Source organism: Taudactylus pleione, unplaced genomic scaffold (assembly GCF_031769625.1).
Source record: "Taudactylus pleione unplaced genomic scaffold, aTauple2 ptg000062l, whole genome shotgun sequence".
Taxonomy (NCBI): domain Eukaryota; kingdom Metazoa; phylum Chordata; class Amphibia; order Anura; family Myobatrachidae; genus Taudactylus; species Taudactylus pleione.
In genome coordinates this window covers 5,525,028-5,550,843 of record NW_028284464.1, presented here as the reverse complement: position 1 = coordinate 5,550,843, position 25,816 = coordinate 5,525,028, and the positions used below count along the sequence as shown (strand labels likewise).

The following is a 25,816-nucleotide window of genomic DNA, read 5'->3' as shown; positions in this document are numbered from 1 at the left end:
AGTGGGAAGAAGTGATCAATTGGCATGAGAGGCGGCGTGCATTTGTTGAACGAAGAGGGCGGACAGGAGAGTGAAGGGAGAGGAGCTCAGAGATGTAAACGGGAGAGGAATGGCTGAGGGCTTTGTAAGTGAGTGTGAGAACCTTAAATTGGGGTCTAAAAGGGAAGGGGAGCCAGTGGAGAGCTGTAATATAAGGATCTGTATGTGGCTGCATATTAAACAGATCTGCTTGTTCATTTGTAGATGTGCATGTGTGGGATCCGCGCTCAGCACAAAGACACCTGTGCCACCTCTCTGACGGCATATATATAAAGCTCAGCCCCTGCGTCTCATACTGCCTGAGCGCACATCTAGCATGTTGACATTACATAGTTGCAAAGGGAGGAAGCATCCCCATGGTACCGGGATTGGTAATTGCTTCATGTAAGAGTCACCGCCTGGGCCAGTAATAATGACTGTACCTCTAATTATTTTGGTATTATACTCATACTTGCCAACTCTCCCTGATTGTCAGGGAGACTCTCTGAAATAGTAGCAATCTCCCTGAGTCCCTGAAGAGTCTAGCAATCAGAGATATATATATTTAAATGGGATCATTAGTATAATTTCCCTGCATTGGTTATAAGGCACAATGATCCCTATGGCTACATGTATTTTCTGAAAAGTATTCCTGTGTGTTCATCAACAAGTAGATCTTACTAACTGCTAACGGGCTCATTCACATTTGAATGTTAATCAATTTTACGACACACCCAGTGCCAGATTATAGGTGGGGCGGAAGGGGGCGGTCGTCCAGGGGCCCTCACACTGCCACACACATTCCGGGCCACTCTGGACCCTCTGTGGACAACTCCCGGTCCCGACCGGCAGCATACAGCACTGCACTGCAGTGATAGCACACTCCACAGCAGCAGATGATGGAAGCCCCGCCACTGACATAATGCTGCGATTCGCCGGTGTATTGGCAGGGTGTGGGACCTAATGCTGTGAAGTGCCTGTCCCCATTAGAACCCTACCCTGCTACCTGTTGCTGTACATAGAGGTAGGGAAATATGTATGTGCTCTCTGTGTGATTGTTCATTCCCACTCTCACTCCCCCCCTCTCTCTCTATCACACTCATGACTTCTCTCTCTGGGACTGAAATCAAATTGAGATTCTAAAATCAAAATGTAAGCTTAAATATAAATTAAATCATTAACTTTATTCTGCATGAGTGTTATAATGAAGTTTCCAGCTCTAAACCTAATGATTAGCCATTCTCCCCATATACATTTAGCTCAAGAGACTTGCCCCTTATTACCATCTGCTGGACTACTTACAGTAGTTCAAATAACAATTAAGATGTCTTTGTCCTTTTCTGTTTGGAAAATCTGCCCCCAATCATACTGATCTGATTCTCTATGTAGTTTTAGCTCCCAGAATGTTTTCTACCATGTTTTCCCTTTATGGGCTCCGCAGAGCATGATAAAAGGAGACATCCTTCAGTTTCCCGTATGACTGATTCAGTGGCACCCTCCAGGGGCTGCCTAATGGTAGTGCTGGCTATGGCTGTTCTGGCTGCAGCATAGGGCACCAACAGCACCTCCAACCCATATACCCTGTTGTGGTACCAGGGGGATTTTACATAAGAAGAGTTTCATAAAATATATGCCCATAAAATCATATATAGGTATTACCAAATAAGAGAACTCCTACAGCTTCAGAGGTGACTCAGCCAATCAGAAAGAGTCAGCCCAGTGATGGTGGCCATCATCATTAGCTCGTGTTTGCACTTGCCCTCATACACCAGCAATTGATACAGCTTCTACAGGCATAAGACCATCTCTATGTCGGTTGGCATCTATTAGCAATTATACAAACTCACCCTTTCTGTACTTAGCCTACATTAAATCACCCCTTCCTTCCACTCACCCTTTCTGTACTTAGCCTACATTAAAACACCCCTTCCTTCCACTCACCCTTTCTGTACTTAGCCTACATTAAAACACCTCTTCCGTCCACTCACCCTTTCTGTACTTAGCCTACATTAAAACACCTCTTCCTTCCTTTTCAAGGACATGCAAGTGTCAGTGCAAAGTTTGCAAATTCTCCCAATGTTAAAATACAATTTGTTGTGTGCCACAAATGTACAAAGTTAAATAAAAAAAATAAAAAAAAAATACAGTGGCAGTTAATGTTATATGGCTGTATGTAATCTGTCAGTAACAGGATTATTGAACGATAAAGGGCATAAAGTGCAATATATATATATATATATGTATATATATATATATATATATATATATATATATATATAATGCTTAAGAGAGCACAGACATTCAAAGGCAAAACACAATATATACGGATATAAAGAGAATAACTTGTAATGTGGAAAACTGGCCAATTTTATGGGTTGTATTTCAATAAGCTATTATGACTGGCACAGATGGTTAAAGGCTCCTCTGCTCCTTGAAAATAAAACTACTGATTTTAAAGTCTATCCTTAAAGACCCTTAACAAGCCTTGATTTCTAGGATGTAATGGCTTGATGACAAATGCATCAGCCAGAACTGTCATTAATTAAGCTTCTCTACCTGCACACAAGCTAGAGTTCCCATTAAACACTGATTTGGTAGAGGTCCTTGTGGATTTCAACAAAATAACTAACTTATGTGACAATAAATGTTAATTTTTCCACAATGATTAAGATTTCAATGGATGCAGGTTGCATTTATAGAAGAACAACTTATTTTTCAAGTTGTATTCAATTCCAGAACATAGACATCTTTCTTTCTGAATGGCAATAGGATCCAAAAATAGCTTACAATAATTAAAGGACTCTAACCTAAAAAATGTATTTGTTGAAAACACTGAACAGATCTACTTTAAGAGACATTTATTTTTTAAAGGGAACTTCCTCCCACCCTCTATACATGTATATTGGTGGTTAACCTTCTGGCATTTAATTAATTTTGCATAGAAGAGACTCAATTTCTTCACAATGGAGCCTCAAATTGCAGAGCTGCACAATGTGGATTCCCCCAGATTTAAATAGACTTAACTGTATGTGTTCCATGTATTATGTTCCAGAAATGGTCCAAGGTGATTTGAGGCGTCAAGTGGTAATTTTGCTATCTGGTAACTATTGTAATCTAGGCTTTAAAATCTCCTTATGTTGTTGAAACATTGCAGCAGCATTAGGCATGGGAGGTGGGCCTGGATTCGGTATGTTAAACCGCTGGACATCAGTTAAGTCCATATAAATCTGGGTGATATGCAGGGTGGAAAAGGTTGGGAAAAAGCAAGACCAGAATTCTTGTAAGAATATATTTTTTTTTACCTCGTTGTGTAGTCAATCTAAAATGAAATAGTAGAAACAGCTCTTTATTAAATATACTATATACTAATATCATTACAATGTTTTATGACTTTATGCCACTATGTTAACTTCAGATGTAAAGAAGAAAAAGGGTCAAAATAAGTACATTCTTAATGCTATTTCTAGTTTCTTAGTATAGGATGCAATGCATGATATACCAATGTGTATTTGTCCCTTGGGTAGTTAACCTGGGTACACACTTGCCGATGTGTGTACCCAGCAATGCGACGCCACAATATATCAGGCATCGGTACACACTGCATGATGCAGTGACCAACTGCCCAATATGTCGGGCACCGGCTCCATCTACTATGCCAGCATTTGGGTTCTTCCACCGGCCCCTACATGCAGGCCGATGAAATGACCCTCATGGACGAACCAAGTGAGCACACATTGTCGCGCATAGTGGGAATACACTGGCCGATGTGGGCGATATGTCGGCCCAACCAGCGGGATTGGGCAACATATCGTCTAGTGTGTACCCAGCTTTAGAAGAAGATCATGTTCTGCAGTTCTTAAGAGAGGTTAGTAAGCCAATAACTCATATACATTATATATGTAGAGCAGTGGTTCCCAAACTTTTATGAATCACGGCGCCCTAGAGTATCAGCATTTTTTTTCAAGGCACCCCTAGGCCAATCGTTTCTTACTGAGAGGTTTAGAAAAAGTTCAGAAAAAAATAATTATTAAATTAAGTAAATTGTGCTTATTTGTATCCATTACCCGATTAAACAGAGCGATTGAACGATAACAACATTGTTATCGTTCAATCTCTTGTTAATCGGGCACAAATTGGGCAGCTTAATGTCAAAAACGACCAGCGATGCGCGCACCCGCTGGTCGTTTTTGACATCTATCATCGCCCGAACATGCTGGTCAATCTGCCGATAACGACAGATTGGTCATGTTCGGGGATGAGGGAGGGTACCTACACTGAACGACTGATCATTAAGTGTAGGCACAGTACAGACTGTGAAATGACTGCACGATTACAATGTCATAATCGTGCAGTCGTTTCACAGTCTGTTAGTGGATGTGGCCCTTTAGGCTCAGTTATGTGGTGGTAGACAGGGCTGCACTTCTTGTCCATATATGTTATTATAGACAAAACCAGTGCTGGCGACTGCCAATCACATTGACCATAAACAACTTCTTTTGGTCCTGGTCCACCAACCTGTGGCACCCCTGCAAGTGCCCTGTGGCACCCCAGGGTGCCATGGCACCCAGTATGAGAACCACTGATGTAGAGTCATATTTACTTGTAAAGGGGCACATCCACTAGCAGATATAGAAACGAGAGCACGAATACGACATTGTAATCGTGCAGTCGTTTCACAGTCTGTGCTGTGCCTACACTTAATGATCAGTCTTTCAATGTAGGCACAGCAATCATCCCCTGCCATGCTCAACCTGACCAGCATGTTCGGGCGATGATTGATGTCGGAAACGACCAGCGGGAGTGCGCATCGATGTTTCCGATATTTACATCCCCGATGTGTGCCCAATTACTGAATGATGTCGTAATTGTGCAATCGCTCTATGTAAGGTATCCGGTTGTCTGATCAACCTCAATTAAATCGACAATACATTGACCACCGTACATCGACTCCATCGAAGTCGACAGGTACTATAGGTCGACAAACTATAGATCGGTCGCACCTCTATATCGACAAACACGAGATCGACATGGAGATTAGATCGACACTACATATGATCGAAACATAGTATACCGACAATATGAAGATCGACAACACACATGATAGACATAATAAAAGATCGAAACTAAATAGGTCATCAGTTAATAGATCGACATATAAATAGGTTGACAGTTAACAGATCGACATATAAAAGATCGACGAATCAAAGTTCGACACCAAATAGTTCTACAGTTAATAGATTGACAGATAAAAGATCGACAGTTAATAGATCGACAGATAAAAGATTGACTAGTCCAAGATCGATGCCAACTAGGTCGACAGTTGATAGATCAACAGATAAAAGATCGACACGTTACTTTTAGACAATGCAAAAAGGTATATATATCCTACATCCTGCCCGCTAATACAGCATCCCCCGACGCTACTTTCAACCGTGGAACTACAGGTCCCAGTCAGCCCTTTCATCCATGCAAGTGCTCCTGGCAATGCTATCCCCAACATACACCTTGCAGGCCTTGTCACTAATTGCTGGGCACCCCCTTGCGCTGCAGTGCACCCCTTCATCAACTCCCCCTGTACTCCCCGCTATCCTGGACGCCTGCACATGGGCGCATCCATCTAGCTTAAGACGCTGCCCGCTAATAGCGCATCCCCCAACGCTACTTTCGACTGTGGAACTACAGCTCCCAGCCAGCCCTTTCATCCATGCAAGCGCTCCTGGCAATGCCAGCCCAACATACACCTTGCAGGCCTTGTCCCCAATTGATCTCAATAGGAGCTATTTAGCGTCTTTAAGAAAGTGGTGAAGAATAGCATTTAGTAACTTTTTGGGGGCAAAATAAGTATTCTCATCAAATTCTGGTACATGAAAATGGATGCAAGCATAGTTCAAAATCACTAAAATCAAGCTTTAAAGATGCACCAAAAACCGCACCTTCAGCAAGCACCTGCAATAAAAAAACACCTCCCCCATACTTGCAGACCCCCCTCCAAAGGCTATTTCGCTAGTTTTTTAAGTTTTACCCCCACTTTGAATTTTTTCGCCCACTTTTTCAAAGTGCTTTTTTGGGGTGTCCTTTGTGGGGGTTTTTTAGCGTTTTTTGATGCAGTTAGAGTCAAGGGAGGTCGACAACGGGTGCAGAGTGGTTTCCGTACCTCTGCACCCGAAAATCCCAATTCTGCACTTTTTTCTGCTGGGTATTCATAGGCGAAACTTTTTCTCCTATTACATTGCATTGGCGAAAGACGCTAAAGTTGAATACGGTGATAAGTGAAATCAGCGAAAAATTATGCCATCGGCGAAAAAGTTTAGCAGAAATCGGCTTTTCGCTCCCAATACGGCCCAAGAATACCCGGCGGAAAATAGTGCAGAATTGGAGTTTTGGGGTGCAGAGGTGCGGAAAGGACTGGCTGGGACCTGTAGTTCCATGGTTAAAAGTAGCGTTGGGAGATGTGCTATTAGCGGGCACCGTCTTAAGCTAGACGGATGCGCACATGTCCAGGCGTCCAGGATAGCGGGAAGCACAGGGGGGGGTTTATGAAGGGGTGCACTGCAGCGCATGAGGGTGCCCAGCAATTAGGGACAAGGTCTGCAAGGTGTATGTTGGGGCTAGCATTGCCAAGAGCGCTTGCATGGATGAAAGGGCTGGCTGGGACCTGTAGTTCCACAGTTGAAAGTAGCGTCGGGGATGCACTGTTAGCGGGCAGCATGTAGGATATGTATACCTTTTTGTATTGTCCCAAGGTAACGTGTCGATCTTTTATCTGTCAATCTATCAACTGTCTACCTAGTTGGCATCGATCTTGGACTAGTCGATCATCTGTCGATCTATTAACTATCGATCTTTTATCTGTCGATCTATTAGCTCTCGATCTATTTGATTTCGATCTGTTATTATGTCTATTTGTGTGGTGTCGATCTATTAACTGTCAATCTATTATTTGTCTACCTACTTGGTTTCGAACTTGGAACATTGTCTATCTATTAGTTGTTGATCTACGTTGTGTCGCCCTTATATACCTTTCGATCTTACATATTCGATATATTACATATCAATCTAATGTCCCATTTACTAAATTACCGTCTGACTATATTACTGTCGATCTTTACTTTGTCTATCTAAACTACATGTCTAACTACCATGGTCGACCATTTAAAGGTCGACCAAGTTGTGTCCGATGTAATAATCCACACCCTTATGTAATCGGGTAGTGGATACCCGGCATAAGACTTCATCCCTAACATAGCTTCTAGAACACATGTATAAAACATACATATAGACTATGGTCCTGATTCGGATATTTACGCTAATGCTTCGCAGCTGCAGCCTGCGATCTCTAACGGACCGCAATTGTGAAAATATGCTGTCTCCAAAAGCTTAGCCAAGCATAGGGAAACCCACTGCTGCCTTCTCATATCCCTCCAACAACATAACACTGCAGCTCTCCTGACACGCTGAGAGCTCTCATGCCGCAAAGGAGATCACAATGGTTCATTTATGCACGCGTAATGGCTAACAAATGCTCGATCTGCGTAAATTTCGGCATTGCGTGCATATCGGAATCAGGCACTATATTTCCTATTTTAGGTAAGCATAGCTCCATGTACAGTATATAAAAGCTATAAAATGACATAAACATACACAAGTATGTAATATTGTAGCAATGCAGCCAAATTGCAGTAGCTGAATCAATACCTTGCTGAGCCCTTAAGCAATGCTTGTTATACTGCCTATGTATGAATGCAGTAACCAGTGAGATTCTGGGCTTGTACTACACAAAAACATATACAGACATAATAAAATGTATAACAATAGGGAGATTTTCCAAATGATTCATCTCTAGATCAATACATAATTGAACTCCGATTACGTCCTGATCTTCCTTTATTATTATGACCTTGAAGGCATTAAGATGATGCTATTGGAGATGATGTTTTAGGATTTATTGTTATAATATACTTTACTAGTGCTTAGCAGCTTCTATGTTCTATTGCCTTTATTATGAGGACTGTTCATGGCATGAAATGTCTGAGGATGAGCCCTTGAGATTTCTGACCTATAATATTTGCCTTTGCATTCCTTTCTGAGCTGTTTTATTCTCAATGAGCCCATTCCAGATATATCAAGAAAAAAATATCATATTTGTTTTTTAATGTGTTCAAATTCCTCATCAGGCTTCTTTTTACTAATCCATTAAAATTGGATCCTCCTTTCGTATATATGGTACTAGAAAATTATAGCTTTGAAATTTATACAAAAGACTAAAAAATACAATTTCTATATAAAAACCTTCAAATTTACTAGACAGTAGAAGAAATACTAACATTTTTTAAAGGGTTTACAACCGTCTCTGCTGACTATGTAGACATTCACATTGTCGACAGCAGAAGGTCAACTTTGATTACTGAATGTCAACATGGCAAAATGTTGACATAATTAATGTCGACACCTGTAAAATGTTGACATTGACAGAATGTTGTCATCTTTATGAGGCTTAGGGTTAACGTTAGCATTAGGGTTAAGGTTAGCATTAGGCTTAAGGTTAACGTTAGAGTAGGGTAGCATTGGGGCAAGGGTTAGGGTTACTGTTAAGTTTAGCGTTAGGGTTGCCATTAGGATAAACGGTTATAGTTATAGACAGAATGGCTACAAAAACAGTATGTCCACATTCTAACAATGCTGACATGCTGTAAGTCAACATGGTCAATGACAACATTATGGACATGTTGATATTACGGCCATTTCGACACTATCATATTAACATAATGAATATCGACATTGTGAACGTGAAACAAAGTTTAACTTTTCAGATACAAATTCTAAAGGGAAAATGTTTAGCCTTAACCTAACTATGTCCTAATAGGATAATATACAAGCCTGAAAGCTGAGATTTCAGTCACTTGAGTTACTGTGACATCACTGGCCCTGCTAGAAACATATGTAGGTAAATCTAACCCAGAGTACACTGAAAGCTCTACATTTCTGCCAGCATGGCACACATGGCCTACTTGCTTCCACTGAAAGGAACATTGTTGTAGCCCCTGTCAACATTACTTACAGTATGTGAAGTACTATACATCAGTAAGTTTCCAGCAGATGCTAGGCTGCAATCATCTGTAACCCAGGCAGAAATGATAAATAGTAAATAAAAAAAAAGAATGAGGTGAACATGGAAACAAAATAAATAAATGAACAACAAATGTCAGAGTTGATAAAGTATAAAAGCTGCTTGCATTCTGATGTAGTGTCATGGCAAACTGGTTTCAGAGATTTATGAGAAACTAATAATTTAGGGCTCAACAATGAAATCCATTAAATGCCCAACGAATTAAACACTCAAGAAGAGGAGTCTAGTTATTTAAATAGAAAAATTTAAAATGTACTGTATTAAGGGGCCTATGTATCAAAGCTTGATGAGAGATAAAATTGTGAGAGAAAAAGTATTAACCAATCAGCTCCTAACTGTCATTTTTCAAACACAGCCTATAAAATGTAAGTTAGAGGCTGATTGGTTGGTGATTTATAGCACACAATTTTATTTCTCATCAAACTTTCATACATAGGCCCCTAAGTCTTTCCTTACAATATATGGTATATGCCTATGGACAGAGGGCCTGACTCAGACCCGGTCGCAAGCGCTGAGCGCTCACAACTGGATCGATGGTGGCCCAGAGCGTATGCGCACGTTGGAGCTGGCTCCGTCGTGCGCATGCATGAGATCCGGATAGCGACGGGCAAGCCGTCGCTCCGGGTCTCGTACCAAAGGGGACATGCTGTCGATGTTGAGTGACAGCACGCCCCCTTTGGTGGGCGGGCCGGGGGAGTGGCTGCCCAAACGGAGGCGTTCCCATGTGAACGCCTCCGTTTGGGGCCGGCCCCACTGACATGACATTGTTAGAGCCAAAATCTCTCTGGGGCTTGCGGCAACGAGACCCTACCACAAGGGTCTCGTCGCAAGTCCGATGGTCGCGATGGTCTTGACCATCGCGACCATCTTCCTGGCCGTTCGCTATAGCTGTGGGTGGTCACAAGGATAGACACAAGGTCACCCACAGCTATGCGAGTGGCCAGGAGGCCGCTCTAAAAAAAAAATAGCCTGGCCCTGATTCAGAGTGAGCGCTCTGTCAGAGCGTCCGGCTCTGAATCAGGGCCAGAGTTTCACAGAATGTGATAGAAATGATACAATTGCAATTTCTGTGTCTACACCACTGACACTGTAACGTACCATTACGCATGCAGATACATCCGTAGTCACACACACAGAATATAGGCATGCTACATATCATTTTAATCAGCAGAAGCTGCTTGTGCTACATATTCACATCGCTGTGCAAATAAGACGCATTTGAAGGCAAAAAGATGCACAAAAAGATGCTCAGCGCTACTGAGTCACGACACGGTATGGCGCGACTAGAAGGGCTGTTAATGCGCAAGTAGGCTATATGTATGAGGACATACCTGTACATACAAAGATGGTGGGCATAGACAGTCATTGGCTATCAACAGCTGTATCCAGGCCCAGCAACAGGGGGGCTTAGAGGCATAACTGTACCGGGCTCTGAGGTCCTAGGGGGCCCCGGAGTTAACAGCTGTCTGTGCGGCTATTGCAGTGCACGCATGTAAAGGACACCTGCTGATCACTGCGGCAGCAATGCAGGCAGCGGTTCGAGGTCCATCCGGCAGGGAGAAGCTGTACTACACTCGCCACCGGCAGTGAATGATGCGTTATATTTTGTTTGTTACGGTGCAGTGCACGTGACGTCATGACCACTGAAAGCCGGAGCAGAGGAACTGCAGCAGGAGCAACCAGAAGACATAGAATAAGGTAAGTAAGTGCAGGGGCTGGAGGGACAGAAGGGGTCTACCGGGATGGAGAGACAGAAGGTAGGGGTAGGGCTGGAGACACAGGGGGACTGGATAGACACAAGGAGTATGAGGCTCGGGGACCTGCACCTGCCAGGGACCTGGGGATGGGGGCCCCTAAAAAATGGGTGTACAGGGCTCCATGATTTCTGTTGCTGGTCCTGGCTGTATCCTACATCTTACAGCTGCTTAAGGCCCTTCAGTGCAAGAGATGGGTCAATTAGCAGACTAAATGGGCTAAGTGGTTCTTTTCTGCCATCAAATTCTATGTTTCTACATCTAAGGTGTAAGACTTGTAGAGAACCCAACCATGGTAAACAATAAGGTTATAGTTCAAACTGTTATTAAAACAGAAAGTAGTCACATGCTTTCTGTCACATGCTTTTAAGCTAATTGTTAAAGAATGAAGATTTAATTCTAACTCGAGGAATTGAGAAAGACAGATAAATAAATCACTGCTTAGTCACCCTTGTGGCACTGAATTGCCACGTTAATAGCACAGACACCTTATGAGATGCAGTGCCATAAATCTAACTTGCAGACAGCTATTTCTATCCTATTTGATCTCATGGCCCAATGGCGTCTTTTCTTTAAGGTTGGAGACCTCCCAGCTGCCTTTCTTTTAACTCAGTTCAGCTGATTTTTTCTTTTTTTGTATGAAAATAAATGTATGAAATGGTAGATGAAAAAACGACGCAAATAACCTCAAATAATACAGTGGAGTTATTTGAAAATCACATCCTAACATTCTTATATTACCAGTATAATATTTAAAGAAGAACTAAAGAGTGTTTTTCTATCCATTAATTCTGTCACTTGAAGAGGGTAGTCTGAGGCAATGGCCTGTAAGGGAAGCAGTGCCCTGCTCAGACTAGGTCAGCTCCCTCTCTAGTCAGCCTAGAACAGAATGCCTATGCTTATAGACCAGATGCACAGATAATGAGCATAGAGAGACTGATCCCCTCCTCATCTATAATAGTGCAGTTGGCTTGCCTCCTGCTTGTTCAAGCTCCTTCTCCTTTGCTTTGACCCCACTTCTGATCCTCGCTTTCTGTTCTGCTTCTCCTTCTCCTTCTCTGTCCCCCTTTTTCACCTGTTTCTCCCTTTACCCTCTGCTTCTCTCCCTCCTCCACCCTTGAGCAAATATGGTGCCTGCTCCCCCTCCTCCACACTTCAGCAAATATGGTGCCTGCTCCCAAGTATGTAGAGATCATTCAGGACACAGACAGATAAGATTGCCTCCCACAGCACTTATCTGCAGATCTGCCCTAGCAGGTCATCATGGGGTATTCATGTAATATGTGGTGTTTTAATGTAATGGGTCATTCCATGGTAACAAAGTGACATAGCAAACAATTAGCAATTCCTGTGTACAGTTTTTTCACATATATTACTTTTGCTGTTGATAGCCATGCATATACTCGCTAATGTCACTTTGTAACGTGAGTTACCATGGAATGACCCTAATGCTTCCCACGGTATTTATAGTAACCGTCTGTGCTTCACCATATTTCCTGCTTGTCACTACCAGGGCTACATCACCCCCTATCACTGACCTTTGCCCAGTTGTCAATTTATCACTGAGATACTGTAGCCAGAAGAGAGTCACAATACATAAAAGTGGGTTATTAGTAAGTGGATACATAAGATGGAAATGTAAATAAATGACTACTATTTCTATTCTCCATCACAGCATAAAGACAGCTGGTGTTAATAACAGCTATTAATGCAATCATTCCCAGACATGTTTGGGTGTCACAATAATAGGCTGGGTGTTTACAAGAATTCAGGTGTGTTATGAGATATACTATATATTAGCTGAGGATTAATAGCAAATGAAAAATAGAAATGTAAGACCAGTAAGTCATGCCATGGAGATGATATCTGGAAATGTATTTTTATTGGAAATGAAAAGAAACTGGCAAACTTTTGTATTTTTTTTTCATCTTTGTATGGTTCCAATTTTATCTGTAACAATGTGCAGCAGTAAAATGTGTATAACATTTGCAGGATGCTACAGTGTAAGAAAGGCTGTAACCTCTATAAGTAGCAGTCAGTCAGTCAGTCTATAACACTGGAAATGTGCTGCAGGTAACTTACCTCTCATAGGTGATTTCATTGCAGCTTCCACCATTCCAAGCAGTAGTTGTAAACTCTTGGGATCCTGTGCCAACCCGGACGCAAATGCAGCCAGGGCATCTGCATGGCGGCCAAGGTACTGAAGGGCAACACCCTGTCTGAAGTATGCCTAGGGAACAACAAAAACATTGCAGATGTTATCAATGAAGACGGTAAATCAAAGGTTTTAATATAACCCCTAATAAATCTACTTATTTAGTACTTTTACATACAACTAATGTTGATACATGTGGTAATGCTCACTAAACGACCTGATGTAACCTATTAGAATCGGTGGCTTCTGATTACCATCACTTCAGTGTTCAGTACCATGCATTGGTGTATTCAATTGAAGAACACTAAATCTACTGTTAAATATAATGAAGTCTATGAATCTTAGGCTGGGTACACACTAGGATGACACTGCATTCTCCCGCGCACAACATACCAGATTGTGTGAATGACAGTGCTGTAGGTCAATCAAATGATATAGTGTGTGTGGCAATGCATTTTAATGAATGTCAGAATGAGATATCATTCTGTTGTTTATTAAATTGTCTAGTGTGTTCCGGCTTTCTGCGATGAACCCGGGCGAAGGGAAATCGCCCCGAGATCCTGCACGATTGCCGGTTGACCTGATGTGTACCTGCCATTAGAAGCCCCCATGGAGATTCATGGCCTCCATAAAAGCAATAATTCTGTGACCTTGGGCCAAATGTAATAGGGTGAGAGTTTAGAAAATGTGAGAGTTTAGCAGTAAACTCTCACATTGGTTGAGTTTTATCTTCAAAATGGGAAAACATCTGAATGAGATTTTAAATCGTGAGAGGTTTTTAAGTCTAAAAAAACATGCAAGTTCGCTCTGTTACTTTGTTTTTTGACTCTATTTCATTGGCAAAGTTTAAAAAGTGTCAGAAACTCTCACTATTCTAAACTCTCACCCTATTACATTTGGCCCACTGTGTCTTTATATAGTCATTTATATAGCAATTCTAATAAATACAGTAGGGGTACTTTATTCCTTATTGTCTAATAACGATGCTTAATCACTTATAATCAGGGATTTATAAGGTAACTACTTTAATGGTGTCATGTAGAACAATAAAACAAGCAACATATCTGGGGAACAAAATTATTATATATATAAGGATACAAACTATACATTTTTTATTTATTTATTTATTAACAGTTTCTTATATAGCGCAACATATTCTGTTGCGCTTTACAATTGTTAACATTAATAGAACAAAACTGGGTAATAACAGACAGATATATAGGTAGGAAGGCCCTGCTCGCAAGCTTACATTTCATATAAGTATAGTATTTAGTATTAATTATGCAGTGTTTATCTAAATGTGTGTGTGTGTATTTTCTGTATATATCACTATAATAATTGTTGTAAGTGAATGTACTTTCATTATCAAGAATACACTAATCCAGTGGTTCCCAAACTCGGTCCTCAAGGCACTAAAAGAGTACAGGTTTTAAGGATATCCATGGTTGAGCAGCTAATGGTAAAATCAAATTGACTGAGGTACTAATTATGTCGCCTGTGCTCAAGCATAGATATCCTTAACACCTGGACTGCTAAGGTGCCTTGAGGGGGATGTAGTCAGCATCCCAAAAGTCAGGATGCTAGCGGTCACAATACTGATAGCAGCATCCCGACAGATTGCAGAGGCAAGTATTAGGGTCAGGTGGAGACTTAGGGTTAAGAGGAGGGTTAGGGTTGGGCACTAGGGGGAGGGTAAGGAAACGGGACAGGAGGGTTAGGGTTAGTATGCGGGAGGGTTAGGGTTAGTGCTAGGCTACGGGACGGGAAGGTTAGGCTGTGGGAGGGGTTGGTTAGGGTTAGTGGGAGAGTTAAAGTAAGGGCTATAATACTTACTTACAAAAATCTGTCGGATTCTACTGTCAGGATGTTGTGTCGGTATTCTGACCATCAGCATCCTGACCGTCGGGATCCCGTACCCAAACCCCTTGAGAGACAAGTTTAGGAACCACTGTACTATACTATAAATACTTTAACAGATTATAAAGAGTCGACTCTTTTTGTATTCATTTTGTGTTGTGTTAGGTATATGGATATTGTTTGGTCTATTTATGCAATATTATAAGTATCATGTGCAACAATTTTGATGAGATATAAGTACAGTTTCATGTTTTAATAATGTTAAATAATACTGTTGTGGCCTCAAGATTTAGCCTATTGTCATGTAAAATTGTAAAGCAACATTCTTTAATATAAAAATATAAAATCTGAAACCTATTCTATACGCTGTTCATATATGTTTTATCTACCAAATATACACGTGCATTAAAAATGAAATATAAATTATAAAAATAACATTTTACTTTTTTACTGTATTAGTATATTAGAAAAAAACATGTAGTAAAGTTAATGCTGTATCATTAGAGGATAGCACAAAAACATTTTGTCCACAGCATCTCTCACGATTCACATGATTTTACCCAGCAGAGCTACATACAACCTTTTGTTTTATTCACTTAGATGATAATGTTCCATTTTTCCACTCTGATCTTGACTTTAAGTTCTCTTATAAGGTCACCTAAGCATACAAATGATTAAAGTGGTACCATAATTCAGCCCTATTATTACCTACATTCCAATATTATATATAAGGACATATCTTACATTTATCCTTACCACCTTTAATGAATATTAGTACAGAAATTCGGTATGATTTCAGATTAGTTACTGTATTTTTATATTATCAGGAACCTCACTGAGACCTATACAGACCAGACCTGCTTTGTTATCAAAAGAGCAGTGGCGGATTCATTTGACACTATCGCCCTTTCATGGAATTGTATTGAGTGACATCATAAAAGTCATCCAGTCCTTAATTGCTCTGTCCTTCAAGATTTATTTAATACCATCTGTACTGGTGAAGTTAAGCCAGTGTACTCAATTTCTGTCATGTCGTCTGCCTGTCTGTCTGTCCATCTGTCCGCCAGCAAACACTCTTTGATCTAATATGTATTCATTGTAGATTGCTTGATAAGGAAAAGTAGAATACACCAATAAAATAAACAAGAAGTAAACTAACTGCTACAATCTACAGGATATTGTTTTATTATTTGTTTTATTCGTTAAAAGCGCAATCAATATTAATCAAACTCTTACGGATTTTGACGCTTGTATTTAAGAAAAAATATAATATAAAAAAGGTAAAATAATGGATAAATAAATACCAACTGGCAGCGCAGACATTGTTATCAATCCCAGCCCTAAGGGGATCCTAAAGCACTAGTCTGCCAATTAGTGTCACTGAGTCTTGTCCACTTATACTCCAGCTGGTAAGCTGAGACTATCATACTGTATAGCCAGTGTGGCGAGAGCCAATACATATTGCTATGAATAACAATATAAACAACCGGATGCACACGAAAACATTATGCAGAAACCCCAGCACGTACATGAGAGGAGAGGGTCTGCGATATGTAGAGGTCACATTGCCTTAGGCGTTGCTAGTATATATACCCTATTAGTAACTGCGCACAACATTTCAAAATGGCAAAAAGAACACACCAAAACAAACAGTAATGGATATGGAATATGACATCTGAATACAATTATCAAGGACACTAGCTACTGCATCCTTGCCAACTCTCACTCATTGTCAGGGAGACTCCCTGGAATAGTAGCAATCTCCCTGTCTCCCTGAAGAGTCTAGCAATCACCTTGATTGTGCCTTACCCCCATTATGAAGCTGTTAAATAAAAAAATAGAGATATATACATTCAAATGGGATCATTAGTATAAATTCCCTGCATTGATTATAAGGCACAATGATCCCTATGGTTACATGCATTTTCTGGACAGTATTAGTGTGTTTTCATTAACAAATGGATCTTATTAACTACTTTTGGGCTCGTTTACATTTGGATATGTCAGGTTTATGACACGTCTCTCAGATGTAGCAGTACATGCCCACTTTACCACCGCACTCATAGGTGTTGTTTTCACATTCTCCCTGAAATGCTTTTTCAAAAGTAGACAAGTATGTACTGCGCAGGAGCATCTATTCAGATCAACAGTATAACAGACGTAACAAGATACTACACCAACATGACATGAACAGTGAATATGATCGGAATACAATTCACATGCATTTTAAATAGTCACTTCACTATACTTCAGAAAACCCCCAAGGAGACATCATGATGCTACAGATAATGTTCTATTCCAGTGTACACTCTGCGGTGCACGAAATGCACATACAATACACATATAAGGTTAAAGCTACAGTACAATGACAATCTGAGTGGTGCTAGCCATGATCCAGGTTTACTAAATGCTGCAATTAAGTCCTCCATCTTTATCAGCTTAAAATGAGGCACAATGTATTCCTACCTCAAATCACTGAGTATACTAGAAACCAAAGTTGATGTCTTGAATTAAAAATAGTTTATTTCTCACAATACACAGGTTTCCCTAATTAACATTTCTTAGAATTACCCTTTATACTAATATTGTTAAAAGGATCATATAAATATATAAGACTCAGGGGCCTATTCATCAACACTAAAATAACGTTTTTAAGGACATTTTCCTTAAATAACGTTATTTTGGTATTCATGTAGCCACTTAGCACAGGAGATATCACAGATATCTCCTTGCTAAGTTCCCCTGCGTTCATTTCCACACTCCCCATACATTAGTATGGGGATGTGGAAATTGTGGTATTCATCAAATTCCGAAAATTATGAATTTTCGGAATTTGATGCAGTTACTATTCGCCACTATGAGGTGGCGAATAGCAGAATCGACTTACCTGTATCCACATGTGCAGGTCCCCCGACGAGTCCTTCCGGCGCTCTGCTCCGTCCTCAGGCTCCGGAGGCTGGTCGGACATGTGTGCTCCCCAGCAGAGCACAAGAAAGTTTAGACAAAAAAAAAAGTTTTTTTTTTTTCTAATCTGTCATGTGGTCTGCTGGGAAACCACATGACAGACCAGCAGGACGGAGACGGACAGTCGGGGGGGGGAGGTGATCTGCAGGCAGTGCTGCGCATGCGCTGGTTTTACAGATGTAACAGCGCATGCGCAGCACTGTTTCCAGATGCGATAAGGTAGTGTAGGCAGGGAAAAGTATCTATTTCCCGAAAAGCTGTCATCGCAAAAATGACAGCTTTTCGGAATAGATACTTATGGAGAGGTGGAATGATGAATTCCACCTATAATTAGGTAGAACTCCATGCGAGTTCTAAACCTAATTATCTCCAGAGAATTTTTAGGTTTAATGAATAGGCCCCCCAATTATATATTCTAAATGTATTACTATATTTTTGGACCATAAAATATATCCACAAACGGATACAAGTGACTTGCTTCTTATGTTCCGAATGACATCCTGAACCCTTACAGCCACTGGCATTACACCAAATGAGGGAGCATGCAGATGCCATCACGTGTATGCGAGGTGTGGTTATTAAATAATGAGATTGATACTATAATTTATGTTTAATGATATTAAGTACATTTTAACTCTGTTCCCCTTCTATTTACACCCCTTCTGCACCCACACCCCGCTGCAGCCTTATTTTCCATTGTTCAACGCTGCGTTGTAGCTCATTATTTTCTACTATAGTAACTGATGCAAAACAGGTTCCTTGAGTACAGATTTGACTTTAGAGAAAAGAAAGAAATCACATGGTGCCAGGTCTGGCGAGTATGGAGGATGTACTAGCACTGCAATCTGTTTCTCAGCCAAAAACTGCTTCACTGAGAGAGCTGTGTGGGCTGGTGCGTTATCCTGATGGAGGATGAAACCATTTTTCCTCAACTCTGATTTCTTTCTTCTAATTCTTTTCTGCAAACTTGGTAGAACATTTTTGTAGTAATGTTGATTTAATGTTGTGCCTTCAGGTACCCAGTCTTCCAAACTAACACCCTTGATATCAAAGAAACAATTAACATAGCATTGAATTTGGATTTGCTTTGACATGTTTTCTTCATTCTTGGTGATGACGGTGTTTGCCAGTGCATGGATGGCATGCAATGTTAATTATCGGACCCCGACAATTAACATTCTAACTTGCGGCAAGCGTCGGAGCAGTTCGTCATCTGAAAATTAGCTGTCACCCCTAATGTTTAAAGGAGCAGTGAAACTCAGCACTGCCGAGTTTGACTTGGTAGTGCTTGTGCACCTGCGTGACCTAAATTCAACAATGATGAATTTAGGTCCCCATACTAGTGTATGGGGACAGTGGACCACATCGGGAAAGACAAGTAAGCAGGAGATATCCATGATATCTCCTACATTACCTTTATGATAAATAGCCCTAAAACTTAATTTCTCCAAAAGTAGGTGAAAATTTTCATTTTCACCTGCTTTTGTAGAAATGAAGTGTTAATAAATAGATCCCTCTGTCTCAGGATCATACTGGAATATTCATGTTTCATCACAGGTAATAACTTTATTTATAAAATGCAAAGGTGCTTAAATTTGTTCCAAAATGTCTGTACAAACTCGCTTTCGATTTTCTTTCTGCTCAGCAGTGAGAAGCCTTGGAACCATCATAAGCACAAAGTTTTTCCATGTTAAGATCTTGATGAAAAATTTGCCTAATAGTTTCTTTGTCAATATTTTCCATTTCTTCGATCATTCGAATGCGGTGTAGACAATTTTTGAACAATTTTCTCAATTTTTTCCACATATTCATTTGTTTTTGAAGTGCAAGGCCTTCCAGGATGTTCATCATCTTCAACATTCTCACGACCGTCATTGAATCTTTTGTGCCACTCAAACACACAAGTACGTGACATACAATCTACCCTGTAAACCTCGGTTAGCATAAAGAAAGATTCAGTGGGTATTTTGTATACTTTAACTAAAAGTTTTCATTTAACACACTACTTTTGAACTAAGCATTTTTATGATGCATGGGAAAAACACAACATCTTTGAACGTTGTTTGACCGCAAACTATCTGTGCGAGAGGGGTGAAACTTGCAAAACCGTTTTGGGATAATCCAAGGTCATTGTTCCCCTACTCCTTTTTCACTCACGCAGTATGGTTTATTTTTTACAAGTACAGTCTTGTTATTAACAGTATAGCCAGATTATATTTTCTCTTACACAGAAGAAAGAGATGGTGGTGGAAATTATTATTATTTGATGCCCTAAGGTGTTTTTATGAATCAGACTATTCTATGGTGCATATGGTGCAATTATGATTTATTAATATTGCTGTTAACAATGCTTACATTAAAATGCATTATCTTATTGCCAAACATAATGCAAACCACATCTGATTGTATGAAACTTGCCCTTCATGTGATTATAATTGATGTGTTTTATGTATAGTTTGTTTGATACACCAGTGAATATGACTATTCGTTCATCACAAGTATTGCTGTTTTCATTATTGTGGAATAAATCCTTTTTATTGTGACCATATTACAGCTGCATTTTGGTTATCACACCCACACCTTTCCTTCCATTCCACAAACCCCCTCCCCAGATAGGTAAGTGCCGAGAGCATCCCTTACACAATATAGAAAAACCTTAACATTTTTGTTTCAGACATGACATTAAGAAGTGCCATAAGTCTACTGATACTGACTGAGAAACTCTGCACCAGTGTTGTATCGATCCTTTATCTCTTTCAGCTACAGAAGGAGATTAGAGAGATCAGCCTCATAATATAAACAAGTTATCCTTTAATGATTCATGAATAACAACATCCACATACTTACAGGGCCACAAACTGTAAATAATAATTTCAATTGCTTTTGTATTGTTAAAGGATTTAGATTTTCCTTGGCTGTGTTGCTAAATTTTTAGAGGCATTTAGGCATTTCCTAATACTTTTGCAAACTCTACTCTAATGTTACCCGGCTAAAAAATGTGTTCAGCTATGACACCTTCATAAACTTCTGGGTTTAGGCTGAGAGGCTGAAAGTCATAAGTGGGGAGATGAAATACCATCAGCAGGGAGAGAATTCATTGTAAGAATGGAAGCAGCTATGTCAGTGTATTGCCAATTGTTCAGTATCTCTGTATCTCAGTGTTTCTCATTCCTGCAGTGTATTTAATACTGTCACTAGGATACTTTCAGTATTGTATACTGGTAACTAGGATTGTACAGCGTCACTAAGATGCTCTCATTATTGTATGGCGGTCTTTGGTATGCTCTCTGAGCTATATATTGTAGCCATTTTAGGCTGTGTAGTGCTTTTTATTCCAATTACATTTAAAGCAAATGGCAGAGTTACATATAAGTTAAACAAGAGGAAAACAGAAGAACATTCAACCTGAAATCTCAGCAACTGTGGAACTACTTTAGACAAACTACTGTGCTTATGGACAGCCTCCAACACATACAACTGCTTTCTCCACAACCTGGACCATACACATAAGTCTCCCCTCTCTGCCAAGCCCTACACTGGCTCTCCCTCCCTACAGAACACTCTTCAAACTCCTCAATCTCATGTATAAGGCTCTCTCCAACTCTACTGCTACCTACATCGCTAACCTCATCTCCCTACATACTCCAACCCACCCACTCCGGTCGACCAATCACCGCAGCCTTTCCTCCACAATGGTTACTAAATCTCACTCCCGATTCCAAGATTTCTGGAAATAAAGCAGCTGAGCCTCACACACTTGCTCATAGAGCTTTTAGTTAAGTGACCACTTTGCCAGGATACTCACCATTAGGGAATATAAACAGTGAAACAAATCCCACAAACACACATATACAACTGCATATATAATATATAATTTATTTACATTCATTTTACTATCATTTTATTTTAATAATAAATATGAAGAATTTAAACTGTCTTGAATTAAAAGAAATGCTTTATTCTGACAATACTACATTTTCAATGCTTTTGCCCGGGTAATGCCATCTCAGGACTGCAGCAGTATAGGTACCACCACAATACTTCTTACATAAGATAGAAACCCATGTGATGAATAGGATGATGTCCTACTGTTATGTCCATTATGTCTATTTGCTATCTTTGGCACAAATACTTCTCCCATTGATAACAGAACCACATTGTTTTCTGGTGACTGATGTCTCATTCCAAAAACAACACTGTCCTTGACAAGATAGTTCACTAACACAACTTTTATTAGAGTGCTGCAACAATCTGTCAAATTAAGCCCAGTCCCCCCATTTTTATCAACATAAGAAAAGTATGTCTTTGCAAAGCCATGAAATTCATTTTTTGTACTACTTTAACCATAGGTTTGTCTAACATCTGTCTTTATATATGTACCGTAATGTGCAGTGTACACAAGTGAATTAATTAACCCACCATTATTCTCTATTACAAAACATCTAAATGTACAGTGACCTGTTAATACAGCGGGAACCTCATGCCTATTAAATACATAAGACAGCACCTTAAATAGTAGATATCTGTTATCATTATCTCGGCCTGTTAGAGACTAGTCCAGTGTTCTCAAGCAAACAAATAAAGCAGGACATTAGTTAAAATCAGGGGTGACAAGACACATTTGTGAACATAAATATCTAATCTGCTTTCCATTAGCAAATGGTGATTGAAGGGCAATATCTAATTAATTGGATAGAATTTGAATTTATTCCATTAACTGCCATTAATTGTAGCGCTCCTGAGCTTGCCAAGCGTTAGGAGGGAGAAATCAGGCACATATATTACATTTGTACTGCTTTGTAATATAAACAAAGAGAACAGAATTTGCTGTGGCTAAACAGATGGACGCAAATTAAATATTGCAGCTAATGAAAAGTGATGTGCTGTTTCACCTTTGACACACGTGCTGGCATTTGCCATATTGAACTGTCATGGTCTGACATCAAACTAATGATATCGCATTGTACACCATAGACAAATATGCTGTTATTTTCTGTTTGCAGCAAAGTATATGATCTGCTTGCAGCAAAGTTCTAGGATGGAAGGCCTGAATGATCTAAAGTGACATTTAAGCAAAGTTACAAGTCATATTGTAGATAAAGACAAAACTGCCCTTTTGTTGTTCTACTTTCAGATGTCAGTGGTTGAAGGAAAGCATAAAGCAGGTGTCGCAGTCTATGAAGACTACAAAGACACTCCACAGAACACTGCATCCAAAGCTAGTATAAAAGGAGCTTTATTAGAACTATTCTAGTTCCATTAAAAATAAAATACTCTATTCAAAAAAATGTATAGACAAAACTAATTTTAGTGGTTCCAATAAGCTAAACAATCAACACAATGTTATTAACGTTAGATATAAATGCAGAAATTATTCACTGTCTTTAGATAGAAAAAAAGCACAGGCTTTACACATCATATAAGACAACAGGAAAACAGTCCCATAACAGGTGAGTTATATTGTGTAATACATAAATGTATCTAAAAATGCCACAGAAAAAGGAAACTTTGGGATTTAATGTGGGATTAGGAGAGATGATTAGTTTTGCTCCAAAATGTTCCATGCTTTGGAGACTATTGATGAAGTGGAGATAAGCCCTTTTTCTTGCATTTACAGGAAGTAGACTGCAGAGATTTTTCTTGCAGTACCTTTCTGACCAACACTTAATACTGTCTCCATAATACTCTATGGGTGCAGTATCCTGAGTGAAAATAGTAAATGGCGAACAAGCGTTAGCTTAGGCCCCTCAGGATAGTGTTATCTATATCCGTTAATGGTGACCCTTTACTGGCAGCATTAGTCTGCTGGTAACCAGTAGAAAACACCAAAACCCCTTTCACACCTAAGTCCTGGGCCTGACCCGGGATTTGGAACATGGCTCCAAACTGAGTCAGACCCGGGACAGACCCCTTTCACACTATGGCGCCGACCCAGGTTATTCCCGGGTCGGCGCCGTTCATAGTGGAACTTTTCTGCCGGCACTTGGAGATGACATCATCTTCAAGCATTGGGAAATCTCCCCATGCTGTAAACGGCACTCAAGTTAGGCGACCCGGGTTACCCGTTTACACTGCACTGCAGGATTACACCGGTCAACCCGGGAATCCAACCTTTGGCCCCTTTTACACCGAGCAGCAACACGGGTTAACCCGGCAATAACCCAGGTTTTAGCTGTAGTGTATAAGGGGTATAGCTGAGTAATGGGTTTCCAGACGAGCCCCAGCATGATAAATTGCAATGAAAATATGATACAAAATGATACTTACTGCAGTGTCTTGGTAAATAGACCCCTTAATGTGTAGGAGTGTTACTAGAGTTATTAGATAAACATGTCATGACAATAATTATATTGAGGGTAGTTACACTTGTGCCAGTTATAGCAAATAATCATTTTCATTCCTTGACAAGCAAAACAACATTTCTTTAACTATTTCTATAAATTGTGATACTTCTTCAAATTTTACATAAAATGATATATACAGATTCTAAGGGCTGGAGATCAATATGATAATTAAAAAATTATTATTTATGAAGGAGAGTAGTTGGATCATTTATTTAGGAGCCCTAACTTAATCTGGATTAAATAGGGAGGTAAAATATTAATGTCTTCTTTAAAAAACGAATTCTTCTTATAGATGTACATACTTAAAAGTTTGGTTATGTAATGGACAGCAGCAGTGCAAAGCATGGGGAAGCTATAGCTGGCCATGGTGACAGGCAATGCCAGTGGTAGTCTTTGTTAAATAGCAATAAATATCTGTTTCTGCCATAGGTACATCTTTGGGGCTTCATATAAATTGGCCCCTTTATCAGTAGCTGAAGGAAATATTATGCTTGTGTTCTCCTGCCAGATGGGCAGTACATCATTTATTCTCCACGGATGTAAGATCGCCTTTAGTGGCTGTAGACTTTGTCAGTTGTCATTCTCATGAATAACCTCAGGTGCATTCTCCACAATAAAACACGATGGTCACTGACAGTTTTCATAAACGTTGCAACCAGTGGCGTCTCCAGAGGTGGGGTTGCAGCGCAGTCCAAAACTCAAATAGGGGAGTTAGACAAACTGCCATTTCGAACGCTGCCAAACATCTCTGTCTGGAACTAACTGACAGTTGGTGTGGCTCCCCTATTTGAATTTTCAACTGCACTGCAGCCCCACCTATATATTTATAGAATATATTTACTAATGTGCAGGTTTTTAGAAGTGGAGATGTTGCCATTAGCAACCAATCAGATTCTAGCTACTAGGTGCTAGATAAATGATAAGTAGAATCTCATTGGTTGCTATTGGCAACATCTCCACTTCTACAAGCCCGCACTTTACTAAATATACCCCTTAGAAAAGTGGCTCCACGGCGCCCTAGAGTATCAGCATTGTATTTACGGCACCCCTATGCCAAAAGTTGTTATTGAGAAATTCTGAAAAAAGTTTAGCAAAATAGTAAAGTGAAGTAAAGTGTGCTGACCTGTCATCCTTAGGCTCAGCTATGTAGTGGTGGACAGGTTTGTGCTTCTGTTTGTCCACATATTTACATTACATTGACCATAAATCATTTGATTTGGTGCTGGACCACCAACCTGAGGCACCCCTGCAAGTGTCCCAAGGCACCCCAGGGTGCCACGGCGCACAGTTTGGGAACCACTGCCTTAGACTGTCTCTGTAGGGATATATGTGTACCTGCTGGAATAATTGGATACTCTCCCTATAAGATGGCATATAACAGTTCCTTCTCCTTTACTGTGAGCAAATAGTTTTTGTTGATTTGATGGTGAAGAACCAGCTACATTCACTTTCCCAATGATGACAAATACTCTATCATTTTGGTGACAGCTATATCTTATATCTTATAACCAACAAGTGCCAACATCATAATGTTGGTATCTGAAAACCCTACAGCTCTCAGTAAAATTGAGGTTGCAATGTATAATCTACTCTTGAC

General features: G+C 40.0%; 1 protein-coding gene across 1 annotated transcript in view; it reads right to left on the bottom strand.

Moving 5' to 3' along the window:
• The window catches only part of TTC28 (tetratricopeptide repeat domain 28), a 498,533-nt gene that overhangs the window by 355,900 nt on the left and 116,817 nt on the right, over window positions 1-25,816 (bottom strand). Inside the window, exon 2 of the mRNA XM_088465579.1 lies at window positions 12,982-13,129. Coding sequence (XP_088321705.1) covers window positions 12,982-13,129 — 148 coding nt within the window. The remainder of the gene's footprint in view (window positions 1-12,981; window positions 13,130-25,816) is intronic.